Genomic DNA, 21370 nt, shown 5'->3' on the forward strand with positions numbered 1-21370 from the left:
TAGGGGACATAGGGTTTAGTGACTACTGACTAGTAGAGTTGAGATATAACTGAAGAACATGCATCTATGAAAGGGGGGTAGAAACAGAGGAAAGGTAGGTGATCAAGTTATGGGTTACTAAGGTGTAGTTGACCTGATTCAATAACATTTCTTTCACTTTTATTGATTGGGTGATTACATAATGTTGATGCTGTTGATCAAAACAGAGACTCTAGAAGGTGTGAACGTTTTTTGGTTTTGTTTTGTTTTTTTTCCCCTGGAGGGAAGGGGGGACAATTTTGCAGACATTGAGGTTAAGGTGTTTAGGGAGAAAAGCAAAAATTGAATATATGGATTTGGAGCTGAGAAAATGCTTTGTGAATATAAGCACGTTAACACTGTTCACAAAATGTAGGTCATGCACTTATCAAAAGTCTTCTTCACCCAAAGTCAAACATAGGTTGTTTTATTATAAACGTCATCAAAATCCAGAACAGCTGAGAGGTATTAATCATTTTTAATTTAAAAGTCTTTAATATTTGGAAAAGAGTATCAGAAAAGCACTTATATTGTATAGAAATCAGTAGATAAATACAAGCTAGAATGACCAGCACACAGTTCCCTTTCGACATATTTGGATAATTAAAATATTAATCAGAATATCAATATTTTTCTTCCTGGAACACTTCTAAACCTGAGTCAACACGTATTCTTTTGAGATTGCTTCTGGTTGGTGTAAAACAAAGAAATACAGTGTTTTGCTTTTGATTTTCATTTTTCCCTTTCTAATAAAGGGGATGGATAAATAAAAGTCAAAAGTGAGAGGCAATATGGGATGGCCTCAATTTTTTTAGGGGTTGCTGTTACATTTAAAATTTTGGTTTTGTTAAGGTATTCTACATTAGAAAGCAACCATAAGTTTCAGAGAAGAAATGTTTACATATGCAATATTTGATAGGCTTTTCTTATATTAATCCACTGAATACATGTATTTATTGCACTTAAATTTAATGAGAAGATCAGCTCTTCCGCTCTGAGGTTCTTACACTGCTATACACCCACACATAATGACTTTTGCAAGAATAAACATTGGCATCAAGAAGCAGAACCAGGTAGAAGCCAAAGGGATGCACAAAAACGTGGTTAGTATGGGAGTCTGGGAAAAGTAAGCAGAAAAATGGGAAAACAGCCTGGGAAAGTCAGTTTGGTTGATAGCCCAGATTGATAGGAACGGGCTTTGAAAGGGCTGGTGCCTAGGAATGAAGGGAGGAACAGAAAGGTGAGATCCTGATTTGATAAATGCTTAGAGGCAAATGGAACCAAATAAATGGTTATAAAATAGAAATGGAAAGTAAGAACTGAGACTTCTTTAGCCAGGGAAGCCAAACCACCCAGAACATTTAGGAGCTTCACAGTAAAGAACAAGAGAAAGAGAGTGGGAGAATGCGTTGTTCCTCAATACAGGGAGAACAAAGGAAGAAATAAGACCCTACTGGAAGGGCGCCTGGGTGGCTCAGATGGTTAAGCGTCTGCCTTCGGCTCAGGTCATGATCCCGGGGTCCTGGGATCGAGTCCCGCATCGGGCTCCCTGCTCCTTGGGAGCCTGCTTCTCCCTCTGCTTCTCTCTCTCTCTCTGTCTCTCATGAATAAATAAAATCTTTAAAAAAAAAAAAAAAAAAAAGACCCTACTGGAAGCCTATTGACAATGAAAATTCCCAATCAGTAATTTGTCTCTCAAGCAATGCTACTGGAGTTTTTCCTACCACCTAGTTGCCATATTGGTCCTTTAATTTCAACCGATTTCTCTTAAAAAGTGGTTTTGTCCTTTTGTTTCTTTCTATATGACCTTTCTACTGTTTGAAGGGTAAGCATCTTTTATGGAGGTAAAGCAATTGAAATTTCAAAATCCTTAAGAAATTTCATCTCCGAGGGCTGTGAATATAATTGTGAGAAGCACACCTCATTTTAGGCTGACTATTCTTGTATATAAGTGTAAGCTAAGGCCGGTGATTATATTCTACAGAGGAAAAGAAATTCTTATCCCTTCTTTAATCCTACTAGAAGTATACCATTAAAGACAAGCAAACAAAAACAACAGTCAAACCGGATAAAAGCCTCTTCAATTTGAAGAGATTCTTAAAGTGACCTTCATCCCAGAGTCAAGAAACTGTTCCACAGATCTCTCCCTGGCCATGGAGCTGATGGCCTGAAGGCGAACAACGATGAGAATGGAGTTCTTTGCTACATCTCATTATAAACCTTCATTTTTGTCTTGTCCCTTGATCTGCCCAACATATCACACAAATACAGCAGAAACAGAATCTGCAATACCTAGAGAAAAAGAAATTATTAGCGCTAGTCTATTTCTTTCAAAAAAATAATGTAATGCTTATAGCCATCTGTCAGTATAAACATGGCAACTTCAAAAACAAATATTAGAAGAGATGACTAGTATTTTTTTTCAAGAAACTGCAGAGGTACCTGGGTGGCTCAATCAGTTAAGCAACCGACTCTTGGTTTCGGCTCAGGTCATGATCTCAGGGTTGTAAGAATGAGCCCCGTGTAGGGCTCTATGCTCAGTGTGGGGTCTGCTTGTCCTTCTCCCTCCCCTTCAGCCCCTCCCCCACTTGTGCATGTTCTTTCCTTCTCTCTCTCTATAAAATAAATAAATTTTTTTAAAGACATTATATAAACACATTAATGTATCTGAAATATTTATGGCACTCATATACATTGCTTAGAGGAATACAATAATTTATAGGATTGTTTTAAATACAATTTGAAAGTTCAAACTCTAAGATTTGAACTTTAGCAAAATTTAAATAAATCACAAATGTGCTATGCTTTCTTGGCACACAAGATCATAGATCTCAATATCATGGGGTGAAAGCAATAAATAGTCCATTTGAAGACTGGATTTCATTGTAATTAGCTATGTCTTTAAAATCTCTTGGGGCCATGGGATGCTATCTGTGTTACACCATTGTTCATAAGAGAAATGTGATCATTATCAGGTATGTAACTTTCAGGAAATATTCATTTTCAGGAAGGATTTGGATCCCTGCTTAATTACTAACCAGGCAGGCATGAGGAGGATCCCATTGGAACACAGGTAGAAAGGAGAAATTATTTCAACTCACCCTAGTAGCTGGGGGCTAAGAAGAGGTGGTGGAGGGAGGATAGAGAGTCATAATGGAGGCAAGTATGAAGGAACGTCTGAATGATGTTCTTGCAACTCTCTTGCCAGAGCCTTGAAAAAGCCACCCTTCAGCCCAGATCCAAGTACTACCACTTTGACAGTTAGAGATAATTTAGGTTTAGTAGCAGAGGTTCAGTGAATGGCAGAGGTAATTGATCTGCAAGTTCCAACAATGGAAAAGCCCCCATGATGCTAAAAAGTAGAGGCCTGATTAGTTTGCTAGTGCTCTGGCTAGAAGATTTCTGTGATGTTCACTCTCCTTCATAAATAATTTAAGAAAAATATTTTATAGGGGTGAGAGAACAGACCACTGATTAACTCTCATGGATCCTACTTTGTGAAACCATTGGCCAGTGGTCACTAGATTGAATCAAAATATAAACTCTCAAAACTTTCTTTTTAAGGTTTTATTTATTTATTTGTCAGAGAGAGAGAGAGAGCACGAGCAGGGGGAGGGGCAGAAGGAGAGGGAAAGGTGGATTCCTCGCTGAGTAGGGAGTCCAATGCCAGACTCGATCCCAGTACCCTGAGATTATGACCTGAGCCGAAGGAAGATGCTTAACTGACTGAGCCACCCATGCATCCCAATTCTCAAAATTTTCTATAACTCTTTTTTTCTCAGTCTCACTCTCTGGAGAGTTATACAATTTTTAAAAAGTTGTATGTATGTTAGGAATCATTGTAATGAGAAATTAAATGATTGCTTTCAGATGCAATGTAGTTTAGGTCGAACTTGATTCATAAACTGTGCTGATTTCCTAGATCAAAAATTTTAGAATATAGGTTTACATATAGGTTTTAGAATACAATTTGAAATACTCAACCAGCTATTTTAATTTGGTTCGTGGTTAACCAAAAACAAACAGTAAAAAACCATATTTGGCTTTCGCTTCAGTCCCTCAATTCTGGTGTATGTTTTGCTTGAGTCTGTAGGTGACAAGGGGCATATTAAATCAGAAACAATTCGATTGCTCAGATTTTCATACATTTTGATACAAAGAAAACAGTGATTCTTGATATCCTTGAGCAGGTATTGTGGTGCAAATTAGGAAAATTGATTCAGTTATAAAAAATAAATGACGGAGGTGCCTGGCTGGCTCAGTCAGTGGAGCGTGTAACTCTTGATCTTAGGGTCGTGAGTTCCAGCCCCAGGATGGATGTGGAGTGGAGCCTACTTAAAAAAATAAATGAAATAAATAAATTTTGGAGAATCTCAGCCTCCTAAGTTGAGTATTTATGTGGTTTTTGAAATTAACTTTGGTAAAATTAGTACTCTATCTTATCATATTTTGCACATTATATTTGTTTTCACTGCAAACCCTCTTCCTTTTCAAAATGTGAACATGTGCAATGTGTCTCTTTAAGGAACACTATTTTATTTTTATCATTTGGCTAAAGAATGAAAATTATTACTGTGAAAATGGTCTGAGTACATTGGAAGCAGACTATGGACTTAAATTATAAGCATACAGGTTTATAATTTTAATATTTTCAAAGTGTCTTCCTAGACATTTAGCCTGAAGTTTTAAACATGAATTCATGACTCACCACAAATATTGCCTCCCATTTTAACATGGGCATAGCCATCTACTCCCCATGAACTTCCCCATGAGTTCCGCACAATCCAATATGGAGTACTTCCTACAAAACATAAGATGGTAACAAACCTTGAAAAATTCGGATTTTGTTGTGAATGCATGTTTATTTCAAATTTAATTCTTGATGAGTATAGCAGCTCTGAGCAAAAGATTGAAAGTGTAATGTGATGCTGACATAAACTGGTTAAGTAAACTTGAGCTGCACTTAGTGTCACACTCCAATTAATGGAAAAATATATATTTGAATTGTGTAGCATGAAATGAAAACATACACAAAATTCCAGGGAATTGGGAAAAGGAAAAAAAAAAAAGAATTTTTAGATATGTATGATAAAATAACAAGCACTTCTTTTCCCCCAACAATTATTCTAAACGTTCCAGGTAGAGAACGCACATTATTTAAACCAAGAATTATCATTATTTTAACAAGGCTGTCCTCAAAATTGATTGGGGGGACCATGACAGGGTATTTATACCTGGAAATCTACTGAAAAGTTATAAAGGTCTTAGGAGGACTTAGACATGGAAGGACCAAATTTCAGCATTTTAATGGATGGTGATCATTTGTCAGCCAGAGTTCAAGCTGGAAAGCAACCAATCAAGTCTTATCAGCACTTACCTATTTTATCAAACCCAGTTATGAGAACTGCATGATTTGCTTCTCCACTGGAGCAATGGTGCTGTATTATTCCTCCCAAATAGTCTTGCCAGCTCACTGCATCTACTACCACTACCAAGGGGCCAAAGGTAAGAAGTGCTTTTGCCATTTCATCTTCTTGGTCACTACCGAAAGAGGAAATACATGGTTAAGGAGTTGTTTTTAAGGTAGAGATATTTTACAAAAATAATCTATTTAATCTATGTATGGTTAGGAGAAGGTTTGCTTGCAATTACAGAAGACCTAAAAGATGGAAACTAGAAGTCTGAGAGACTGGGTAGTCTAGGACTGCTATGGGGCTCCAAGATATCAGGAAACCAGAATCTTTCTATATTCTTGCTCTACCACGTGAGGTTTCCATTGCCCAGGTCAATTAATGGTCCAAGGTGGCTGCTGGAGCTCTCGCCATTTAACACATATTTCAGACAGCAGAAAGAAGAAAGAAGTGCTATATGCCTGGTTGAAAAGACTTCTCAAAGGTAACACACATGCTCTGCATATGTCTGTATGGATCTCACTGGCTAGCACTCAGTTCCGAGGCTATGTTTAGCTTCAAGGAAGATAGGAAATGGAGTTTCGTAGCTGGCTGGCAAAGTATCCAGCTATAATAGGGGGATTCTTTTAATAAGGGAAGTGAGAAGACTGAATGCATGGAGATATATCTCTGCCATACCATGTGAGAATCAAGAGACTGACAGACTTATGTGAATGAATGCCAAATGCGGAAATCAGAGGGGAGGGTTACACAAAAGTGGCAAATGTCATTATACAACAGAAGCAACGTTAAGATGCCAGGGGAACTAGGAAAAGATTGCGAAGCCTGTGAAAGACCCAGTTATTGCTCTCACAGATGGTCACCTACTGATAAAGTCTAATGTTACACAACATTCGGCCATCATCGATCTTGGAAGTATGTGATTAAACCATTATTTACCCTTTTAAAGGTCAGCCTTACGAGTGAAGGACACTGAAACCAAGTTACTCATATTTCAAGCCATTAAGTTAGCATTTGGTAGTTTATTGCTGCAGCAAACCATGGGTAGATTAGTAGCTCCAAAGAGTAAATAATCTATCATCATAACCTGCTGGGGATCAGTTTCTATCAAGGGGATATTTTGTCTACAGATGGGGAAAAAATTGAGTGCATAAGAGAATTTATTGAGATTGAAACTACATATTCATTCTAAACATTTATTCATATTACCTGTTAATGTGAAGATCTTTTTTGGAGATCTATAAGCAGTCAATTCTAATTTTCCTACTATAATAATAATAACTTGTATTCATTAAGATTATCCCGAGACAGGCAAAATTACAAAATTCCTATAAGGCATCATGGTGGGGTATAGGCTTTGAAGTTCTGCATAGCTGGGTTCCAGTAACAGCTATAGACTGGAGTCATTCCAGTCATACTGGAGTCCAGTGTCTCCAGCAAGTGACTGAAGTCACCTATGTCGCAAAATCAACATATTAGGAGAAAATCACAGGTATAAATTTTATAGCATGCCTAACATAAATTACACTCTGAATTTAAAAGAAAAAGCTTCCTTTCTTCATTTCTAAATTACCTAATAAACCAGTTTTGTCCAGCATAAGTTTTAGTGTATAATGTATATTTTACTGTATTCTAATTTTTGAATATTTTGTTATCCAGATACGACAAATAGGATTATTTCTGTAAAAGAGTGATACAGGTGTCTCTACCTTTGTAAGATGACAAAAGATACACTGTAAATACATGACATCAAAGGTCCAGGGACAGGGACAACATGATGGAAGGAGAAAGATAAAGAAGGAAAAATATTTTTTTAGAATGCAAAGGGTATTTAACACTGTAAGATCAAAGAAACAACTGAGTAGTAGTCTCTGCTTTGAGGCAGGACTAAAGAAAGATATCAAATATATTGGAAAGTATGAAATAGGAGGATATACCACAGACCAGACCCGCAGGCAAACATTCCATTTAGCCCCAGAACTGACTAGCGTTGTCATCTCTTGTGTTTCAGAAAGATGTTGGCTTTTAGTAAGTTAAAATATACTTTATTTTATTTCCATTATTTCCATTATTAGCCCAAGATAGAATTACAATTGACCACCGAGCTGGGGGTTAGCGGTGCCTAACCCCCACACAGTCGAAAATCCGCAAGTAACTTTTGACTTCCCCAAAACTTACTAGTCTACTGTTGACCAAAAGACTGACTGATAACATAAGCAGTCCATTAACCCATCTTTTGCATGTTATATGTACTTAATACTGTATCCCTACCAAAAATTTAGGGAAAAAGTTATTGTGAAAATCATAAGGAAGAGAAAATATTGCACTGTATTTCTTGGAAAAAAAAAAACCCACTTATAAGTGGAATGTACAGTTCAAACTCATGTCATTTGAAGGCCAACTGTACTATCAAAATACATATTGTTGATAATGGATATATTATCAAATCTTTTTCCATATGCTTAATGTGGCCCTACAGTTAGTTTCCTAGCTCTGTGACCCTCCCTGAGTCTCTGGAACCTCAGATGTGTCAGGGGCCTGGTCCAGGGCCTGATGAGAGCAGTTGCTTGTGGAAAATCTTCCCACACCCTCTGGCCCTTACCATAGTGGTGCAATCAGCCAGGCTTCCAAAAAGGAACCCCTGCAGTTCTTTGCCTGAGGCCCTTCTCTCTTAAAGAGCCAGGAAATCAAGCTCACCCCACACCTCCACCTTAGCAGCACCCTCAACTGACATGGAAGGTAGTAAACATCACTTTGGATGAGATAACTCTGAATGCCTATTCTACCTTGGCCCCAAGAGCTCCCCAGTAGGATCAGTATCCTCGGTACTAAGTTGCTTAATAAGAAAACCTTGCTTCTTCTGTTCAGTCTCATTTCCCTATCTCCCTACAGCGTTTCCAGGGATCACTGGTCGATCACGATATTCCTTCCTGAACCTGTTCTTGTCTTGGACTTTCATGTGTCAGGTAAGAGTTCATTCCATTCTTTCAGTTGTTCAGGCCAAAAAGCCTGGACTCATCATCCTTGGCTCTCTTTTCTCTCATTCCCTCCATAAAATCCTTCAATATATTCTGTGGGGCTTTATATTCTAGGAGGGGTATTAACCTATGATGTCTCACGTCTAAGACCATTCTTCCAACACTGCTCCAAGGTTATCACCCGATAACATTTACCACCTCATCTCCTACTAGTCTTGTCCATCTTGGGACTATAGTCCCATTGGCTTCCTCGTCGTTCTTTAAATATGCTACACATTTTTCTATCTCCGAGCCTTGGCACTTATGGCTTCTTCTGCTTGGAACAGTCCTTCCCCAGATGTCTGCGTGGTTACATTCCCTCACTTCTCTAGGTATTTGCTCAAAAGTCATCCTCTCAAGGAGCCCCCACCCCGCCACCCTTTTTAAGACTGTATACTCCCCTGATGTTTCCTCTTGCTCCCACTGTTTTACTTAATTCTCTGTAGAAATGATTACATCTAACATGCTGTACATATTTTTATTTGTTTTCTTTATTGCCTGTCTCTATCACTAAAATACAGTCAGGGTTTTTCGTCTGTTTTGTTCACTGCTGAGTCCCCCCAGAACCTGAAACAATGTTCAACACATATTTAAATGAATGAGCAAATCAATGAAAGATCTTCTTGCGGAGTCTAACACAATTAGCATTGTATCGTCAGAATGTTTACGTTCAGTGTAAACATAGAGATTTTTTTTATAGGGACCTCTTTCTTCTTAGCCAAAGGGTTAGAAAAATCGTGCTTCAGGTCCAATGCCAGTAACTTTTACATTCTCTTTCTCTCCCTCTCTCTCTCTAATTCAGACTCATGCCTAGTCTTCTTTTGTGTCTCATTTTTTTTTTTTTTTTTTTTTTTGTCATTTTGCTACTCATGATGAGGGATTCCCTGAAGATTTTAAGTGACGTTTTGCGGGAGTTTTTTTTTTTTTTATTTTTTACGTGACATTTTGAAAATCTAGTTCCTTCTTGTTCACATGCTTCACTTATACTCGCAAGGAATTGACGGCTTATAGAGACACACTTCCTCATTTTTGAAAATGTGTTTCCCTCAAAAAAAGTGTGGAAAAATGCACTCAGTGACTCTGCACATTTTATTACAGATTCTGTGTAGGCCTGCCATCTGTGGAATCAAGGCTCTCTGGTGTGTGGTTCCTAGGGTCACTCCCGAGAGCCCTTGTTGTAGACAGAGGCTGTGCTGACAATCTGCCAGGCTTCTGGTACACGTATGCTTATTTAGACGGGTTCCATTTTGTTCAATCATCTAATTTCACCCTTGATTTCCTTCAGATCTCATGGGTTGGCACCATCTGGATCAAGAGATTCTTTTATATTCAGTATCAGTATGTTTTAGGGTGGTCTGTCACCTCAGCTGAATATAATTTGCTTTCTGCTTTCTCTGTTTCAAAAGACTGTGCAAAGATCCTTTTATATTTTTTAAATGACAAAAGGAGTTACTGGAATCTTCTGTTGTCCTATTATGCCTGAACACCTATTTTGCACTATACCAAATGGTCGCAAAGGTTTTCTAGCTGGCTTTTAGCTTTCCATGCATTTTTAAAGCATTTTTTTTAATGACTGTTTGCCCCTGAACCTATCCGAAGTCATCTTGCCCTTCAACTTCCAACACAAGTCCCTTTCCTCAGCCTGTCCTTATCTAACCTTGCATGCCCATCATGCCCATAGTGTGTACCACATAATCCACCTCCATTAATATCCTCTTACTTGCTTCTAACATGAAAGTTTAAGTCCATTCTTTTCTTATACTTGATGCCTTAAAAAAATGCAAGTGTGTTAAAAAAAAATACTTCTTGGTAAGTAGGCTGTTTGATATTAACTGGAGAGTCTATACAAAGCAATTTTGGATCAATTCAACAGTGAGACTAAAATATACAAATGACAATTATGACAACTCAGTTAGTTGAAAGGAAGGTGGTAAGTATAAATTATACCTTAAACTGGATTTAAATGTGTTAATTCTATTATAAACACAAATGGAAAAATAAGTAGATCATATTTAAGAAACAACATCCATATATAGCTCTCCATTAGTCTCTCTAGCAAAAAGTAGGTCTTAAGACAATTACAAGTATGCAGTGATGCCTTCAATCCAGTTATGAATTCCGAAGAGTCAACATATCAGAGATTAAGAAATACAGAGAGAGACACAATAGAGTAAGACAATTACCTGAAGTCATATGCAGAATAACCTTTGATGGAGAATCCAGACTGCGAATTAGAAAAGTAATGGCACAGACCATTCTGGGCTTTAAATGGGTACTCTGAATCTCTCACCAGTTTTACTTGCGTCTGAAAGAAAACAGTCATCCAAAGTGTTCTCTATTTAAAATGCAGTTGTTTTAGGAATCAAATAGAACTTACTACAATGTGTCCAAATAAGGTTCAACTTGGCCACATCCTCATCATGTGGATGTTCTTTAGGTTATTAAGATCTTAATTTCAATCTTTAGGTGTTTGTTATGGACACGCTAAGTAAATGCAGTACCTCTTTTACTCTTGTTTTTCCTCTATCTTCCTTCCTCAGAACCTCCTTCCATTTGATCATAGTCTTATCGTCTTTTCTCCTGAGGTTGCAATAGAGCAACTCATTTTCCTTCCAGAGCTTCTGGTTCTGTCAGCAAGTCTTTGAGACTCAGGCAGCACAGGCGATGGCCAGATCAAGCACTCTTTCCTCCCACGTCTCTCTGTGCCATACATCTAGCATATGTCACATATTTTTTAGTTGTCGATAGACAAGCCTCTTTTTCTGATTCTGGGCTTATAGAGGTCAAAGGACCCACAATTCACTGTTGCCCCTGATGTGCACCGAGAAGCTTCTGGCATGTAGTAACTCAAAATATGGCAAACGAATAAGGAAAGGCTATTCCAGTTTGGGAAATTCCAGCTTGACAATTTTAAACAAAATACAGCAACATCCTCATTGGTTGGCTTCATGCGGTTGGTCCTGGATACAGGACAACCTCAGAGTCTTCTAAGAAACAGAGGACATGGTGGTGTATTGGATAAAGCCCTCCGGTGAGAGGCAAAAGACTTAAGACACAGTCCTGGCTCAGCTCCTGATTGGGCAACACGATCTCACCCCTCAGGTCTCATTTATTCACCTACGTAAGGAGTTACTAAATGTGCTTATTGCTATTGTCCCTTATAACTGCAATATTCAAAAATTCTACAGAAATAAGTAATCACATGCTCTCATCTTTCTGGGACATTATGTGATCGTATCTATGAAAAAAAAAAGCATTTACCTATTAAGAAATGCTAAGAAAGAAACATATATATTTTTCTGAAAACAAATCCATGCAAGATTTTTCACACTTTGATCTTTCAATAGCTGACTTGCCTGAAAGCCATTCATTTTTAAATCTTTTGATTCTTTCAGGCTTTGGCCATCTAAATTTCAAAACATTCCTTGGTATATGAGAGTAAACTGATTAAATTCTGAATGCATGTGAAATAAATGAAAGAGGAAACAAAGAGTTTAAAGGCTGAGAAACTAGTCACCTTATTCAACCAGTTCAAAGCATTGAGAGTGGAACCTCCCTGGCAGCCATAATTATTATATGAACAGTCAATGACCTGCTGTACACTTAGGTCTTCCAGAGGCTTCCCTTTTATTGCATATGCAGATTCCACAGCACTCACCACGCTGAAGGCCCAGCAGCCTCCACACTGTTTAAAAATAGAAATAGCATTGTATTTAGTATCAAATAATGTTCAAACCAAGTTTGCCCACATCTCTAAATATCACGTTATCAAGTCAAGTAAAGTGAGCAGGATCTGGGGGCCTACAAAATATTAATGCCCATCCTCGAGATTTTCAAATTGACAAAAGAAAGGAAAACCAAAAATTCTCTCTTAAGCACCCAAATATAATTATTAAAGATAAACTGCAATCACCATTGTAAACTAGAAATGCAATATAATTTTAGAGATTTTAGAGATTGAGAGAACACCTGGATGGTCTTTTAAAGACTAATCAGTTCATTGAACATGACTTCTGTTTCTAGGAAGTGTGCCAACTTCCACCCATTCTTCAATTCCTCTTGTTTCTTTCCTGACACTCGACCTCTATGGCATCCGCCATCTCCACCCCAAGGGGCAGAGGCAGTGATGAGGTGATGTGGGGTGAGGATATACATCATCCATGTTGTACTCATTATTTGATGGACACAGGAGCGGAATGAATTACTTTTTAGGCTGTCAAGGGGCCAGTATAGGCATATCACAGATACACATAAAATATCATAATGATCAAAACCCATACTGGTCATTCCTCATTCAAATATTGGCTGACGATCTTCCTGATTCTGAATCTATTAACTTGATTTTATTGGACAAACTGGAATGAAAGAATAAAAGGGTTGGTCCTGAAAAAAAAGGGAGAAGATGGAGGAAATGAAATCAAGGACCATGCACAAGGAAGAAGGATCCATAGAAAAGGCAGAGGTAAGGGTAAGATCTGAAGCTGGGCAGAACTGACTTCATCACAGGACGTGTGCTATAGAGTTAGGCAAAGAAAGGAAGAAGAACAATTGGTTGACTCTGTGGGGTTGTGTTGAGCAACTTTATGGCTTTAAGGGTCTTATTATGTCTCTATCTCCAGTGCCTATGGCATAGGAAAAAAGGCACTAAGGAACTGTATTTCAGGGTCTCCACCCCTTGAGAAAAGTGACTACAGGTTGCCGACACCATACCTCTACCTAGCATTAGTTTACCTTCCCATAGCTGCCCCAGGAAGGCAGTTTCTGCTCAAAGATATCTCTCCCATATATTCCTTTAACTCAAGATTACTAATTAAATTGTATTCCTTTAATACAAAATAGACACTTTTTGGAAAGATTCCGTTTCTGACTAGTTCACTCTTCATTATGAATTTAATAGTAAAGCAAACGATTTGTTGGTAAAACTTAAATCATAACAAAAGATATATTTTAAAAAAAATAACAGATGTATAATCTGAGAAGAAGGAAAGGAGCATCCTAACTAGACAGTGACTGAGAAATTGCTTGGTCTAAAACACTATACACGGGGAGGCTGACTGACCTGCTGAGGATTCCAATGCAGATAAATTGAGACTATATCCCTGCGATTAGGGGGTCGATTTTCCCTGGTCAGCTGACATTCCCTATGCCAATGGGGGTGCAGAGGGGTAGGTTTATCTTTAAAATAAAGTCGGCCTTGGGGTGCCCGGGTGGTTCAGTGGGTTAAGCGTCTGCCTTCGACTCAGGTCATGATCCCAGGGTCCTGGGATCAAGCCCCACATCGGGCTCCCTGCTCGGCGGGAAGCCTGCTTCTCCCTCCCCCTGCTCATGTGCTCTCACTTGCGCTCTCTCTCCCTCTCCCTCTCAAATAAATAAAATCTTAAAAAAAAAAAAAAAATGTCGGCCTTGACATCTGCCTCTCATTTCACCAGAGTTTCTCCCTTCATTGTCATTTCTGGATAATCGGAGTGTGATTTTACCCAGAGAAATGATGGCTTCCATTACAAGTTTGATTGAACTGAACCTCAAAGGTGACTTCCCATGCATGCTAAGATGATTTTAAAAAGAACAACAACAACAAAACAACCCTAAAACTCACAGTCTGCTGGTTCCTCACTTGGGTTACAACACGCTTGTCCCGCCAGTCAAATCTTAACGGTAAAGACACATTGGGTACGGATGTTTTCACCTCTGCTGGGTATCTGGGCAATCTGGAAGATTTGCTTCTCAAATAAATTGCTGAATAGAAAAAGGAAATGAAAAGACAGACAACATTATGTTATAGGGGAGGTCCCCTGGGATTCTTTTTGGAGGAATTTTTCAAACACAAACAGTAGCTTTCTAGTAGAGCCTGCCATTTGTGATTTTCCTTTATGCTTTTTCATAACTTGAAATGTACTCACTGAAAGCTAAAGAATTCCTACAAGACTGGAGCTGCCACATAAAATGACTTGTCTGATAGAACTTGGTCAATAATAAAAATGAGTATAATTGACATCATTAGCTTTATCATAACGCATGGAACTGTGGATGTCTAGAATAGAAATAGCACTAAAAAATGCAGAAGGGATGAAACATTGGCCCTTACAGCCACATGGAAACATCTATAAGGATAACATTCAGATCTTAAGCAATAATTAGAAGACAGTAGGCAGGAATTTACATGCTTGACATTCAGTATTTAATAAATGTTAATTATGACTCAATTTACTAGATTCACAATTAAACAGTTCCTCAAAAATTAAGGAAACTGATCAAAATCAGGAAACCAAACAACTAGTAGCACAATCACACTGTACCTTTAAACTCTTCTGGAAACAAATAAGAAAATTGATTTATTCCATAGACGGCACTGGAGTTTTCACGAGGGAATACAGAATTCAAGTATCGGTGTCTATTAAGGCTTTCCTAAAAGAAGAAAAAAGTTAATTTACATCACCTATGTTAAACTTTGCAGAGCAATGTACGTGTAACTGACTTGGGCACATTTTTCAGGTATTAGAAGCAAAGCTTGATTTATTTTTTGCAGATCACAGCGAAAGACTGCATAAGACCTCCAGATCAGAGTTATAGACATTTGTATGAAAACTACCATCTGATTTCAGGTTTTTTTTTTTTTTTTTTTGATGTAGTGTTCCATGATTCATTGTTTGTGTATAACACCCAGTGCTCCATGCAGTACATGCCCTCTCTAATACCCGTCACCAGGTTAACCCATTCCCCACCCCCTCCCCTCTAGAACCCTCAGTTTGTTTCTCGGAGTCCATAGTCTCTCATGGTTCATCTCTCCCTCCGATTTCCCCCCCTTTATTCTTCCCCTCCTGCTATCTTCCTCTTCTTTTTTTTTTTTAACATATAATGTATTATTTGTTTCAGAGGTACAGGTCTGTGATTCAACAGTCTTACACAATTCACAGCGCTCACCATAGCACATACCCTCCCCTATGCCTATCACCCAGCCACCCCATCCCTCCCACCCCACCCCCACTCCAGCAACCCTCAGTTTGTTTCCTGAGATTAAGAATTCCTCATATCAGTGAGGTCATATGATTGAGACTGGGAAAGGTATGTCTTATCCATTTATAATTCCTCTTCACCTAAGCATGTTGAAAGCACTAAATATGTGTTTGTTTAACATAGTGGAAAAATAAAATGAATTGCAAATAAACACTAGATACTAGTGGAAACTGTCAACAATTGATGCTCATTAGATTAAAAAATTATGGATTTGGAAAGCGTGTCTGTATCTTTGTATTTCCCAGCACTGTGTAACAAAGCATGAAAAAAGAAATCAGTAAATAATAAATAAACATGATTCTATTCGAGCTTTATAAATCTCTCCACCTCATTAAGGGTAAAAAGGCTTTGTGAGAGCGATGCAGTCCTGGAAATGTTGCAGGAAGATAGATTGACTTGTCTATCTGGAGGGAAAATATGACCATTATTTACAGATTCCTCAGCTCTGAATTTTGTGATAATTTATCTTAAGCTTGTCTTTTGTGACAACACGCCTCAATTTCCTAATGCTAACCAACTGTGTAGGATAAATAAAACTTCAGGGAACTACCATTTGGTAAGTTTCCAAGTCTAGCTCTTATATATTTGTTTATGCATTTATGTGTTTATTGTGTGTCTATCTCATAAACCTCTAAGTAAAATGAGGGCAAGACCTGCCTGTCTTGTTCATCACTGTGTTCCCCACACTGAGCACATGCCTGCCACATAATGGATGCTTAATTAACATTTCTTGTTGAATAAATACACAAATGACATTTTACATACCTCGTGCCCTTAAGAACTTTAGCCTGATTATTTTTAAGCAAATTATTACCGGAACTTATCATAATCTTACTATTTCCTTATTGACTATGCCTATTTATTAATGAAATAACAATTGTTAAGTAAATTTTAGGTACTTAAAAATAATCTTGATAAAGCAGAGTTCTGAATATAATTTAGAAAGGAGATGTATAAATATAAAAATAGAAGAGAAATACAAAGCAACTATCTATATTCCATGTGACAAACATGAACCAGAGACTGATAGCTGCTAAGGAATTTAAAATTCATTCATTTTATAAGTATTGGTTGAACATCTTTGTGGGCTAGAGTAACCAGGGAAGGCATTGAGAATGTAGGACACTAAGAATGCATAGGAAAGCATGTGTTAGCCATGAGAATGGGAGCTTGTTTGCTGCATGCTGAGTTACGACAACTACACGAAGAGAGGCCACGGTTCCCACAGGCCGCATCTAGCCAATGACTGAGCCCCGACGCTGACCTATTTTAGGGAAACATGGGACTCCCCTGAAAGCTGGCTGATGATTAATGAGTCCCTGATGGTTCTCTGACCCTTCCTTTGGCTGCACGGCAGCCTACAGCACTTCCTCCAATCTTTCTTCCCTCTCTCCTTCACTCAGGGTCAGAGCTGCAGCGCAATCAGATAGCTCTCCCTGACCCTCTCCCCATTTCTCTCAGTCATTGGTCTCGTGATAAAGACATGAAAAAAAAAAGGATAAAACACAAATTATCACTATCAAGAATGAGAAAAGGGCCATCACTACGATGCTTCAGTCATTAAAAGAATAATATTTTGAAACCGGTAAGCCAGTAAGTTTTATGAATGTATGTATGAAATGGACAAACTCTTTGGACATCACCAATTGCAAAAGCTGAATTAAGAGAAATAGAAAACTCTAAGCCCAGATGTCTTGTTTGGTGAATTCTATACAATTAAAAAAGAAATAATACCAATCATACACATTCTTTGAGAAAATAAAAGAGAAGGGAACACTTTGCGACTTATTTTATTTAGTTAGTTAATTTATTTATTTGAGATAGAGTCAGTGAACGAGAGAGAGCAGGAGCGGGGAGAGGCAGAGGGAGAGGGAGAAGCAGGCTCCCCGCTGAGCAGGTAGCCTGATGTGGGGCTCGATCCCAGAATCCTGGGATCATGACCTGAGCAGAAGGCAGACGCTTAACAGCCTGAGCTACCCAGGCACCCCTGCAACTTATTTTATAAGGCCAGTATTACCCTGATTACAAAACCAGACAAAGACATCTCAAGAAAATAGAACACCGCACCAATAGCCCTCAGGGCTATAGATGCAAAATCCTTCAGAAAATATTAGCAAATTAAATCCAACAATATTTAAAAAGGACAATGCACCATGACCAAGTGACATTCATTAAAAAAATGCAACACTGGTTTAACATTTGAAAAGCAATCAGCATAATATACCATATTAATGGAATTTTTAAAAAGGAAGGAAGATCATACATTTTCAGTTGATCCAGAAAATGCCCTTGACATAATTCAAAACCTTTTCGTGATAAAAATCCTCAGCAAACAGTGCATGAGAGCAAATTTCTTGGACGTGATTGAGGGAATCTACAAAACACCTATATCAACCAGAGGCCAACTTCTAAGGGAATCTCAGTTGTGAATTTTGTATGTCATTCCAGTGCAATGATTCTTGTCATTTCATGGCTGTCCACAGCCCACACTAAGGCTATTTGATATTTACAATGTGCTTCTTGCCAAAAGCAAAGACCTCTAAACCTCTAAACCCCAAAGTGCTCATCCTCCCCTTTTTGATTTTGTAAGACCACTAAAAATATTAAAAGTACTTACCATGAGAATTCTGAACAAAACATAATTCTCTTAAACATTTATATACACACACAGTAGATTTCTCTAATCTCTTCTCAGTTTTGCAACAAATGTCTTCACCACACTGCCGTGCAATCTTTGGCTATACAACTCAACCTCTTTGGTCTTTATTTTCTTCATTGACAAGTGGGGTAATTCTGAGCTGGCAGAGTGTAAGGACTAAATAAGATAATGTTCGGAAAACACAAATTACAGCGTCTGACAGAAAAATGTCAAATACTCCCATGCTGTATCCTTTTTTTCCCTTTAAACACAGAATACTTGGATATAGAAAATGTCATTCAAAGAGCATGCTTTCAGGTTTTCTTGGATTAAGGTGGAGCTAATCTTTCCCACGGAATTAGAAATGACCAATTATTGATTGAAAGAAACAGACAGCTTTCATAGTAAGATATTATTATCAGTATACCCAAGAATATTTATTCTCCTATTTGCTATGACAGTAGGACACATATCAAGTTCACCTAACAGAGTTTCAAATCACTTAAATTTTAAAAAGCCCTATATTTCATTTCCGGAATTGATTACTCTTTCAAGTGACTTTTCTGGTCTACTTCGATTCCTTCGATGAGAGCAGATTTCACAGAAGCATCACAAACTGTGAGTCTATTGAGCCTCTGTGTCTCCTCATGTTAACAGCCTCTGTCATAGAATCAATCCTAGGTAAAGGACCAACTGCCACATGTTCTTAACAGAAGGCAATGGAGTAGATCATAAGGGTGTAACAGTATAGTAGACTATACGTACAGTAGCGTCAATGTGCCTAAAGCCATATAAAATATTAAAATGAAAGACCTGAGCCTTAAGGTCACTTATGAAAGAAGAGAGTAAAGTTCTGAGAGGTATACAGGACCTATCATTAGTAGTTTTGAAAGGTGCCGAAGTGTGAAAAACAGACGGGTCATAGGATGGTGATCTATTTTGCGCTATGTGGTGTGTGCTCCCTTATAATGAATCCATGCTTTGGTGGGATGAGCTGTACACTGAAATTACTACAGAAGCAAAAGGTGCTTTGTAAGACCGCCTTTTGTTTAGCACGCCAAACTCATTCTCACTTCTGTTATTCAGACTTTTCCCTTAACAGCCCTCACTGTAGATTCTGAGGTTTGGTGTAGGACAAATCACACATTCTACATATGGATTTAAAATGTTCTCCTTGCTGGTGCTTTCGTTTCTGGAAGTTGCAGTAAGTCCAGGGATGAGCCAAAAGGTAAAATGTTTATTGTAGTGCTGGAGCATTGCAGAGAATTTCTCTAAAGACTGCGGGAGTTGTAAATCTTACATCGGTGAATCTCAGCTGAGGCTATCTCTCCCTTCTTCCTCTTCTCTCCCAAGGATTTTTGGCATTGTCTGGAGACATTTTTGATAGTCACTACTGGCACCTAGTGGGTAAAGGCCAAGGACATTGCTAATCACACTGTAAGGCCCAGGACAGCTCCCCACAACAAATAATTATCCGTTCCAAAATGTCAACAGTGCAGCTGTTGAGAAGGCCTCTACTAGAATAATAAAAACATATACTTTTATAAATTACTGCTTTACAAAAGTTACCTACACAAAGGATTTTTTATATGTTGTGCTGACATCTGTGTAAAAATAATATGTGTGCATATTTATCATGCAAAGTAAAAAAAAGAAATATGTAGTCATTTAGTATTTGTGTTTGTGCATGCACATAAAGACTGAATTAAAAAGATACTCTTTTGAGAATTGGTTGAAGCAATTATTTTTCTAGTGTATTAGTCTTTACATTTTTCTGTTTGTTCACTGAAAAATGGATTATAGTACAATGTTTAAATATACAATATCCATTTAATAGGTTATAATTTCCTAGAAGTTGGTACATGTCTTATTCCCCGCTGAATCAGAAAACCCAGACCAGCTCCAATATCAAAATATTGGATAGATGGATGGACAGATGGACAAATGAATGAATAAATTCTGATCCAAGATTTCAAGTTTCTGATATATTTTCATTTTGGCAATGCATGCATTAACCTAGAATCATTGAAAATGGTCACTTGAAGGGGCAGAGCAAGATGGCGGAGGAGTAGGAGACCTGGATTTCGTCTGGTCTCAGGAATTCAGCTGAATAGGGATCAAACCATTCTGAACACCTACGAACTCAACAGGAGATCGAAGAAGAGAGTAGCAACAACTCTCTGAACAGAGAAGCGACCACTTACTGGAAGGTAGGACGTGCGGAGAAGTGAATCCGAGGCCATATTCGGGAGGATAGACGGCAGGGGAGGGGGCCTCCCTCGGCCACTACCGGCAAGTGATAGAGCCACGGAGCACAAAATCGGAACTTTTAGAAGTCGGCTCCGCTGAGGGATGTCATTCCAGTGGCTAAGCGGGAGGTGGAAACCTCGCGGTACAGTGTGGACTCAGGACCCTCCGGGTCACAGAAAGACCAGGGGTGCCTGAGTGCAGCAGAGCTCCCAGGTATCGGAGCGGGGAAGCCGGCTGCAGAGACGGAGCTGAGGCGCGGGCTTGGAGCTCGGGGTGGCCCCACCCAGGCCACTCCACCTCCAGCAGGGACCCAACAAGCAGCAGAGCCGGGGAGACTCCCCTCCCTCCCCTGGGAGGAGCGGCGCGGGAGCACACCGCAGGGATCTGCTGGGTCTGGAGACTCCACACGGGGTCCGGTGCCAGAGATAGAAACGCTTGGTCACAGGCCGGGTGAGCGCGGAGTGCGGCCGGAGATCGGGGAGACGGGAGTGATTGACTGCTTTTCTCTGGGGGCGCACTGAGGAGCGGGCCCCGAGTTCTCAGCTCCTCCTGGCAGAGAGTTGGAGGCCATCATTTTCCCCCTAGTCCTCCAAAGCTGTGCTGAGAGCTTGCAGGGAACAAAAGCTCCTGAGAGCAAACCCAAGCAGCTTGCTTAGCCTGGACCGACAAGGGCAGGGAAATTCTGCCTCTGGCAAAGACATTTGGGAACCACGGCAACAGGCCCCACCCCCAGAAGATCAGCACGAACAGCCAGCAAGCCAAGACCAAGTTTACCGATCAAGGAGAACGGGAGAACTCCAGCGCTAGGGGGATACTGCACATAGAATTCATGGCTTTTTTACCATGATTCATTAGTTTTTCAAAGTTAATTTTTTTAACTGTTTCTTGGGGGTTATTTTTTGGAATTTTTCTTTTTCCTTTTTCAACCAACATCTTATCAATCCCTTTTTTAAAAAAAAACATTTTTTATTTTTCATTTTTAGAGTCATATTTTATCCCTTCATAGTAGTTACGCTTATTTT

The 21370-nt window shown here is 38.9% G+C and overlaps 1 protein-coding gene across 1 annotated transcript in view; it reads right to left on the reverse strand.

Annotated features, from left to right (window-relative positions):
• Window positions 1-477: 477 nt before the first annotated feature.
• CTSO (cathepsin O) overlaps window positions 478-21370 on the reverse strand; it is a 30375-nt gene continuing 9482 nt past the window's right edge. Inside the window, exons 2-8 of the mRNA XM_027598212.2 lie at window positions 14743-14851; window positions 14043-14182; window positions 11964-12131; window positions 10630-10751; window positions 5396-5559; window positions 4727-4819; window positions 478-2310 (exon numbers count right to left, since the gene is read on the reverse strand). Coding sequence (XP_027454013.1) covers window positions 2276-2310; window positions 4727-4819; window positions 5396-5559; window positions 10630-10751; window positions 11964-12131; window positions 14043-14182; window positions 14743-14851 — 831 coding nt within the window. The 3' untranslated portion in view covers window positions 478-2275. The remainder of the gene's footprint in view (window positions 2311-4726; window positions 4820-5395; window positions 5560-10629; window positions 10752-11963; window positions 12132-14042; window positions 14183-14742; window positions 14852-21370) is intronic.

The sequence above is a fragment of the Zalophus californianus genome, chromosome 2, assembly GCF_009762305.2.
Source record: "Zalophus californianus isolate mZalCal1 chromosome 2, mZalCal1.pri.v2, whole genome shotgun sequence".
Taxonomy (NCBI): domain Eukaryota; kingdom Metazoa; phylum Chordata; class Mammalia; order Carnivora; family Otariidae; genus Zalophus; species Zalophus californianus.